This window comes from Carettochelys insculpta, chromosome 10 (assembly GCF_033958435.1).
Source record: "Carettochelys insculpta isolate YL-2023 chromosome 10, ASM3395843v1, whole genome shotgun sequence".
Taxonomy (NCBI): Eukaryota; Metazoa; Chordata; order Testudines; family Carettochelyidae; genus Carettochelys; species Carettochelys insculpta.
Window position 1 is genome coordinate 46,462,507 of NC_134146.1, and position 8,708 is coordinate 46,471,214.

The following is an 8,708-nucleotide window of genomic DNA, read 5'->3' on the forward strand; positions in this document are numbered from 1 at the left end:
CCAGGAATCCAGAGGAGTGGAGAACAGGGTAATCCTGCAACAGCTGGTAGTTTAGAAAATAGGCTTCACCATACTGGTCAACTTCCTAACAGCACCCCCTGGAGAGATGCAAACAACCTTAAAAAGGGGTTGGAATATTTTGAAATAAAGAATTGTCTAATATTGACACTGAGAGTTAATACATTTGATCCAGAGCAAAATTTCACTTGTTCCAGCCTGGCTCTATGCAACAAGATTAGACACACACAACCCCATCCCAACCCACTGAGGAAACAAAGACTGATCCCAGAATTTCCCCCTGTAGAAGGCCCTTATACTCGAAAATGTTTGCTTTAGCCACATAAATGCTGATGCATAAACTTTTTCATATGCAGCGAGCAAGGACCCAGCCTGCTTTCCAACAGGGAGCAAGCCTTCCACAGACAAAAGGGATTTTTACTCTTCCTTCTCTTTGCCAAGGACTAAGGGCAGCAGCAAGCTCTTTTAGAAGGGGAGCATCTCTGTGCTACTGCTATATATTCAACAGGGCATAGTCAGTCACCACCCTCTAACAGAGGGCTACTCTTAAAGGACCTCAGGTCTGCCTGTTCCGCTAAGGGCTCTGCTATTTGCCTATATTTGAGTGAGTGACTCCCTCTAGTGGCAAATGTCAGTTACACCCATGAAAAAACAAGTCCTGTGGCACCTTATAGACTTCACAGATATTTTGGAACATAAGCTTTTGTGGGCCCACAAAAATAGTTGGGCTTCTGCTCCAAAATATCTGTTAGTCTATAAAGTGCCACCGGACGTCTTGTTTGGGAAGATACAGACTAACACAGCTACCTCGCTCATACTTGTCACCCAGTCAAAAGGCTCTAGCACCCAGCCAATGTCTACAGTTCTACCCTGGCTGTTCTGCTTGAGCAAGGAGACCCTGCAGCTGGTAGCGACTTGGCATCAACCTTAGGCAGGGTGAGCTTCAGCCCAGGGACTCCTCTCCACCAGCACTAATGCATACAGGCCCTGCTGACCTTGCAGTGCTACGGAGGATCCTCAGCACAGGGCTGGACGGCAAGAAAATGAGGAATTTGTCTCGTACCACTCCCTCTCCCCCGCCCTGGGTTTCTCCTGCCCCATCAGCTTTGCCGTCACACTGCCCACCTCGCTTTGGTCCTCTTCACTCTGAGCACCCTCACTCTGCCCCCCCAGGTGGGACCCATCAGCTTTGGAAATGTTTCATCCCACACCTGATATCCCAGCTATCCCCCCACCTCCCCACCACAGCCTCTCCCACCCCGGGCCTCTGCCAACCGTGTGTCACAGTTCTCAACCGCCCCTTCCCCGTGACACGTTCCCCCTGTCTCTCTCCCAATGTGCCTGCCCTGTCCCTGGGCCACGGCCCTCGCTGCCCCAACCCGCCCCTGTCCGCTGCCCCCCCCCCGTCCACCCTACACTTGTGCCACGGCTCCTCCCCCAACGCTCCCGTCCCTGCGTCAGAGCTCCTCCCTCCCAGCCCCACCCCCACTCTGTCCGCGTGCCACGGCCCCTCCCTCCCCAACCCCACCCCCACTCTGTCCGCGTGCCACGGCCCCTCCCTCCCCAACCCCACCCCCACTCTGTCCGCGTGCCAGGGCCCCTCCCTCCCCCCCCCCCAACTCCACCCCCACCCTGTCCGCGAGTCACGGCCCCTCCCTCCCCAACCCCACCCCCACTCTGTCCCTGTGCTACAGCCCCTCCCTCCCCCCCCAACTCCACCCCCACCCTGTCCGCGAGCCACGGCCCCTCCCTCCCCAACTCCACCCCCACCCTGTCCGCGAGCCACGGCCCCTCCCTCCCCAACCCCACCCCCACTCCGTCCCTGTGCTACAGCCCCTCCCTCCCCAACCCCACCCCCACCCTGTCCGCGAGCCACGGCCCCTCCCTCCCCAACCCCCCCCCCGTCCTTGTGCCACGGCCCCTCCTTCCCCAGCCCCCCCCACTCTGTCCCTGTGCTACAGCCCCTCCCTCCCCAATCCCACCCCCACTCTGTCCCTGTGCTACAGCCCCTCCGCAACCCCCCCTCCCTGTCCGCGAGCCATGGCCCCTCCCTCCCTGTCCCTGTGGCACGGCCCCTCCCTCCCCAACCACCCACCCCCCCGTCCTTGTGCCACGGCTCCTCCCTCCCCAACCGCCCCCCCGTTCCTGAGTCACGGCCTCTCCCTTTTCCAACCCACTTTCCCCAACCCTGGGTCATACGACCCCTCCCCCATGCCATGGCCCCCTCCTTGCCCCTCCCAACTCTCAGGCGGCGGCTCCCCCGCCCCTCCAGCGGCCCGCCCCGGGAGGGGGCGGAGCAGCCACTCTGTCCGCAGACACAGCCGGTGGCGGGTGCGGGGTGAGGAAGCGGCGCGGTACGGCCCCGGGCGCTGCGCTGGGACGCAGGTAGGGAGCGGGCCCCCCGCCGGGGTGGAGTGGGACTGGGCTCCCCGCTGGAGGGGGCGGAGGAGCTGAGCTGAGCCCCTGCCTGGGGGCGTTCCGGGGTACGCGTTAACCTGGCGGTCTCAGATCCGGGATGACCTGCAAGCCAAAAGCTCCACTCCTGAACTGTCCGTACCCCTTCCGGGCTGCGGCCCTCTAGGCCTTGTTATCCACAGACAGGGAGGGCGCTCAGACTAACGTGAACCCTGCTTCCTACAACCCGACGAGCCTTCAGCGCAGAGGGGTGGTTTACTGAAGCCCACCGCTAGCTGAGCAAGCCTCTACCAGCAGACACAGCATTAAGGACAAGCCGAGCTGGGAACTGTATTTCTAGGGGGGAATAAGTTTCATTTTAAGCTCCCAGGGACTTGTCTGGAAGAAGCTACGAAAGGTGGGATGGTACAGAGTAAGCAGGAAAAATTCCTGTGAATTTCAACTGTAGACTGAGGTATAAATGATGCTTCTTTCCCTCAGTCTCATGCGCGAATGTAAACTGGAGCAGTTTCTCCTCCTGACAGATATGCCTGGGCTTGTTAGCAGAATGGAACATGAGTCACTGGAGTCTGGTCATCTTGTCATGCCCCTGGCAATGCACTTGAAAAGAAGGGTGGGACTAGTGAGTGAAACAGGGAGGCCCAGGGAAGTCAGTTTTAGAGATCTGAAAGACTGGTATCACCCTTAGATCCGAAGAAAATGTCACCTTTCTGAAGCTGATCAGAAGATAGCTGGCCCTGTTTGCAAAATGACACCAGTATCCAAAAGCACAACAGAGCCCCTAAACTGGAGGGTTACTCACAGGGATCAGGTACGTGGCAGAAGTCAAAACAGAATACTTTTTCACTTCTTTAATTACATTTTTAAAAAGTTCATTATCACCCTGTTAGGAGTGTTCATGCTATCCCTTCAGGTAACCCTGAGTCCCAGAACTGATGAAATTGACTATCTGTCCTTCCAAATGTAAGATTCCTGAGCATGGAAGAGAGAGGCAGGCCAGGGCACGTTTACCGAAATGGAGTCTATTGTTGGCTCTTAACAGCTTTTCCTGCCAGAAAGGGGAAGGGAAATCCTAGAGTATGTGTCATTTCAGAGCTTTGATTTCTGAAGAGTCATGAAGAAAGCAGGCCTTTGACAGGTTGCAAACACATAGGAGAAAGTGGGCATTTGCCATGGCTCTAATTACTTTGGGGCTCTGAAGCACTCTAATCCCCTTTATATACCCTGTACTGCCGCTGGCCAGGGCCCTTCATAGGCCAGCAAAGAGGGAGTCTCTATTCTCTTGAGCTTCTTTACTTAATAAACAATCCAGTGAACACGGGGCCACGTAAAGGTACACATTGTATAGACAGATACAGCTTGGGCTAGTAAAAGGAGCACTGGAGTAGGGGGTCAGGAAATCAGACTTCCACTCCTATCAGGCAGCTGCTCTCCAGCAGCCTTGCACAGAGTGAAGTGACTTTGCCCTCTGTTTATCCTGCTGGATCTTGGAGAAATGATATGCATCTCCAGCTTACCTGACCTTAATTCCTGCTGTCACTTTTGCATTTCTTGCAGACTGGACAGGAAATCTCTGTGCAGACCTGGAAGTTGGCACTGCTGTTGAATTAGAATTGCACATGCTACAGGTGAAGATTGATTGGTTTAAAGGAAACAGTTTTTATAAGAGTCTTGAGCATGAACCAGGCAAGTTGGAGTTTCTCTAGTATTGAGGGAGCATTTTCAAGGTGGAAAGAACCAGCCGTCAAAACCTGGCCCAGACCCACTCTCTGGATGATCACCAGTATGTTGATTGTATTGAACCATTAAATCCTACCTTTCTGAGCCCCTTGGGTCTGGATAGAGACAATCACTGGTCCTAGCTCTGGGTCCTTCAGGCATATTGCCAGGTGCAGACCCATTTCTGATACCTTTCCTGAGCTCCTGAAGACAGTGGCACAATCCAACCAGTACCCCCCAGTTCCTTAATCACATTCCCCCAGAGTTCTGTGGGAGCTCTGATTTTCTAGTTAAACCCTTCAGTGTCAGCATGGCACTAGGCAATGAAAACAGGCTTAGGAGAAGCACTTCTTAAGCCCAAATATTTTACTCTTTAAAAGGGCCAGAGAGGTACAGATTTGTGGAAAACAAACTGCTGAAAACAATACTGTCTTGTCTGATCTTATCACTCATATCTCCTGAATTGGGTCCAAGTCCTTAAGCCTGGCAATAGAATAACCTTCTTTCCTTAGAAAAGCACCCCGCTTCCTCATGTGTGCTGAAAGAAGGTCCAGACTTCAGCCCCAACCCTCTGAGGTTCTGAGTAGACAGACAATCGCTAGCTCCATCAGTAGGGGGGAAAAAAAACAACACTTGTTCTAGTACTGAAATTGCTCTCTCAGCTTTTCAGTTTGTCCACTAGATCTCAAGGCTGTGCTACAGAATGGATGCTCTAGTTAAAGTTACATTCACAAATGGTGTCACAAAACAAAACGGGATTCATAATGGCTCAGAGATCTCACTAAGCTCTCATGACAATTATTATTGCATCCCTTCCCATCAATCACAGCTCCAGCTCTCATGACAGAGCCCCAGCTTCATACCCTGCCTTTCTCTGAACCCTCTCAGGGTCAACTCCATTTCAGGTCGGAGCTGGCTTCCCCCGGGGCAGAGCCATGCATCCTCTGGAGTTGCAGGACACAAGAACCAGCTGTCTGAAGGGAGGTCAGACATTACAGAGCCACAAAGGAGGAGGATAAAGGAAAGCATGGCACACTGATGTATTGGCATGCTCCTTATCCCTAGCTCAGCTGGCAGATACCACAGCCTGGCGGGAAGAATTTTGCACAGGGACTAAGGTGTCAGAACAGCTTAATATGTAAATACCAAGTCTTGCAGAGGGAAGTAGGGACTCATGCTCACATGGGACATAATCCGCCTCAAGCCCACAAGCCCTTGTCAAACCCAGGAAATTGTGCTGGTCTGGGAATCAATGTTTTCTCTAATTTTGCCCACCTGACCAACACGAATGTTATGTGCATCAATCGGGAGGTGATGTGTGACATCACCTTCAGACTGGTGCACACAACAACATGTCTGTTGTGGGGATGGGGCCAATGGGTTCTGAATGGGAGAGGGAGAGGGCTCAAGCCTAGGGCAGAGGATTGGGGTGCAAGAGTGTGAGGGCTCTGCTGGGGAGGTGGACCCGAGGGTGGAACTGGGTCTCAGAGGCTCAGAGCTGGGACAGAGTTGAGGTACAAAGGCTCTGGCTGGAGGCACACATCTGTGGTGGGACTGGACATGAGGCATTTGGGTTGCAAGAGTGGGGCTTTAGATTTGGGGAGGGGCTCTAGGCTGGGGATTGGGGTGCAGGAGGAAGTACAGGCTATGGGACAGAGGCAGGAATGAGGGTTTTGGGGTACAGGAGAGTGCTCAGGGATGGAGGGGAAAAAATCAGGGTGAATTGGGAGGTTGGGCATGGGTGGCCTGTGCTGGGGTTGGAGGAGGGGGAGCCCTCATCACCAGCTGTGGCAGCTTGGTGCTGGAGTCAGCAGGGATGCACTCTTGTCCACCAGCTGCAGCAGGTTCAAGGCTTGGGAAGAGAGATCTCTCTCAGCTACAGCCCCGAGTCCCTGCACAGGGCTTAATGGGAAGCTGCGTGTCTGTACAGCTTAGGGAAAAACCTATGCTGAGGATGTACATTTACCTTTCTCTTGTGCCCACGCAGCGTGACCTGACACTGAACAATGGTGAGACCTAGGAAATCCTCTGACAGCACAGCCTCACCTCGCCAGGCTGCAACCGCGCCCAAAGCTACCCCAGCAGCACCCCTTTCTTCTGCCTCCTCTACCCAGGCCAAGAGGACAACCACAGCCAGCCAACCTAAGAGCGCTCAGGCTGCTGGGGGTTCGGACACCAGCAGAGGACATACAGACAAGCCAGCCAGCAGCACCACTGCCAGAGGAGCAAGGCAGATCTCTTCCCAAACAAGGGCTACTGCAGCACATGGCAGTGATCAAGGAGACACCAAGATAAGCTACAGAGTGACAGCTAAGAGCCCCTCAGTAACAACTGGAGGGAAATCTTGCTCCACAGCAGAAAAAGCACCTTCCAGTGCCGACTCCTGTCTGAGAGGGAGTCGATCCAGCCGCTCTCAAGCCAATACCACTGGTCAGGCCAAAACAAGCAAATTTCCTTCTCTTCTGACTAGCGAAGACGTGGTGAAAGTAGAGAGAGAAACCCGGGGCCAGAGGGACAATCCCAAGTGGCATGAGTGGCGTGAAAACCGTATCACAGCCTCAGTCGCACCCAGGATTGCAAACAGCAAGTTTGTCAATGGCAAAACCTCAGAGGTGCCCCAGTCTTACCTCAAGGCTGTGGTGAGCTCTGGTTCCAAAGTGCAGACCCCAGCCATGTCCTGGGGCACCCGAAACGAGAAGGCAGCAGTGCAGGCCTATGAGGAGCTCCAGTCTAAGACAACAGGTAGGCCTGTGAAGGTGAAGGATTGTGGCCTTTTCATTCACCCAGGGAAGCAGTGGCTTGCAGCCAGCCCAGATGGAATTGTCAGAGAAGCAGATACAGGGAAGCTACTGGGACTGCTGGAAGTCAAGTGTCCCTATAAACACAGGGACAAGACTGTGAAAGAGGCCTGTAAGGACAAAGCTTTCTGCCTTGAAGCAGATGGCAAATCCTACTCCTTGAAGAGAGACCATCCCTACTACACTCAAGTTCAGTGCCAGCTGGCAACAACAGGCTTTGACAGGGCTGACTTTGTAGTTCACACCAACAAAGATACAGTCATCACCTCCGTGAACTTCGATGCAGAGTTCTGGAGGAGAACTGAGCTGAAGCTGGAGAAGTTCTACATGGAGGCTGTGATTCCTCACCTGGAAGAGAGGAAAAGCAACTGTCTTTGGGCTAAGGAAGAATAAAGTAATGGAGCCATCATGCCACACTCCCATCATGGACTTCTGCCTTCACCAGAGGCCATTAAAGTAGTTTAATGGATTATCTCTGGTTCTGCTCTAGAACTATGGGATCCAGAGCATACCTGCTAAGGCCTGGTTTACCTCTAATAATTACATCTATCGAGCTAGGTTTGTGCCCTACATGCTGTAGTTGTGTCTTCTAATGAGCTAGCTACAGCTCATATACAAAGCATCTTCACTACAGGAGTATGGCTGTAGTGACAGTAACAGACACCACTTGAGACTGGACTCTTCCTTCCTGTTTAAGTGTAAACTCCATGGAGCAAGTACTGTATCTACCACTGTCTTCTAGAGTGGAGACTCATGGAATGATTTAATGGTTCTTTTGCAACCCCTGGCATTTAGTGCTCTGGGACAGCTCTGAGTTCATCTTTCAGCAGACAAGTGCAATAGTCTCTCTAATGATGTCCTCTTTTGAGCTCATTCCAGTACCTGGCAACTGCAGCAAACTATCCCATCACTGGGGAAGTAAGTTGGTTTAGTTCACGGTGTAGAGAATAAAGGTGGGTGGGGAAGTCTCACCCATCTTATGTAACATGTTGGTCCTAGGATGGGAGAGACAACTATATAATAGCATAACTGTAATAACTGAAGGTTACTGGAGAGGGCAGGGATGAATTCCAGTTAACGATCTGGGGTGAAAATTCAGGACTAAACTTGAATTTCAGTCCACCAAGGTAGGGGCCTTCAACTGTCCACTTCCCTGAAACCCAGTAGAACCCTATGAGATTGTGGGGGAAAGGGATTATAATTTAGAGCTACTATTTCAGGCTATCTGCAGATGCAGGAAGACAATACTGTATTCATCAGTTAGCATTTCAAATATGAACCAACTATAACTACATAACCAAGAGATTCCCCAGAGACATTTTGAATGAAAGCTTATTTCTTCAATAGTTAACTCTGTGTGTCCCCCAAAAGTATGTACAGCAACCTGTGTCTTTGAAATCACTGTATTGGTTAACTCAAATTACTTGTGTTTTGGAAACTTAAGTGTCCAAATAAAATATTCACTTTGGCAGATTCTCGTGTGATTTGCATTGGGATCCAGTGGTGGAGTGATAACTAACCAGAAGCACTGCAGCAAATGCATTTGTTACCAGGACTGGGTGTCCCCTCACACACGCCAAAACAATGCACACCTGTTTTGAGCTGTTTGTACTCACATACATACCTTGGAGCATGGGGCTGTACCTGCTTCTCATTTTCTCCCATGGATGAACTGGTGCTTTTTGTGGGTTTTGGAATTCCCCCATTTCCAGAGTGTCCCACAGCACAATAGGAGCCAGACTTCCCCCATTCCCCCTG

The 8,708-nt window shown here is 52.1% G+C and overlaps 1 protein-coding gene across 5 annotated transcripts; it reads left to right on the plus strand.

The window, feature by feature from the left end:
* The first annotated feature begins 2,213 nt into the window (after positions 1–2,213).
* Positions 2,214–8,423, plus strand: LOC142018326 (uncharacterized). 5 transcript variants are annotated; one of them, XM_075004051.1, is made up of 4 exons: positions 2,214–2,403; positions 3,122–3,244; positions 3,991–4,216; positions 6,140–8,423. In XM_075004051.1, exon 4 carries the CDS (start codon positions 6,159–6,161, stop codon positions 7,341–7,343), a length of 1,185 nt encoding a protein of 394 aa, XP_074860152.1. In that variant the 5' UTR covers positions 2,214–2,403; positions 3,122–3,244; positions 3,991–4,216; positions 6,140–6,158; the 3' UTR covers positions 7,344–8,423. The 5 variants fall into 5 exon arrangements, with proteins under 5 accessions (XP_074860152.1, XP_074860150.1, XP_074860149.1 ...); XM_075004049.1 differs by having other exon boundaries at positions 2,215–2,403; positions 3,991–4,119; XM_075004048.1 differs by having other exon boundaries at positions 2,215–2,403; positions 3,991–4,061.
* The last annotated feature ends 285 nt before the right edge of the window (positions 8,424–8,708 follow it).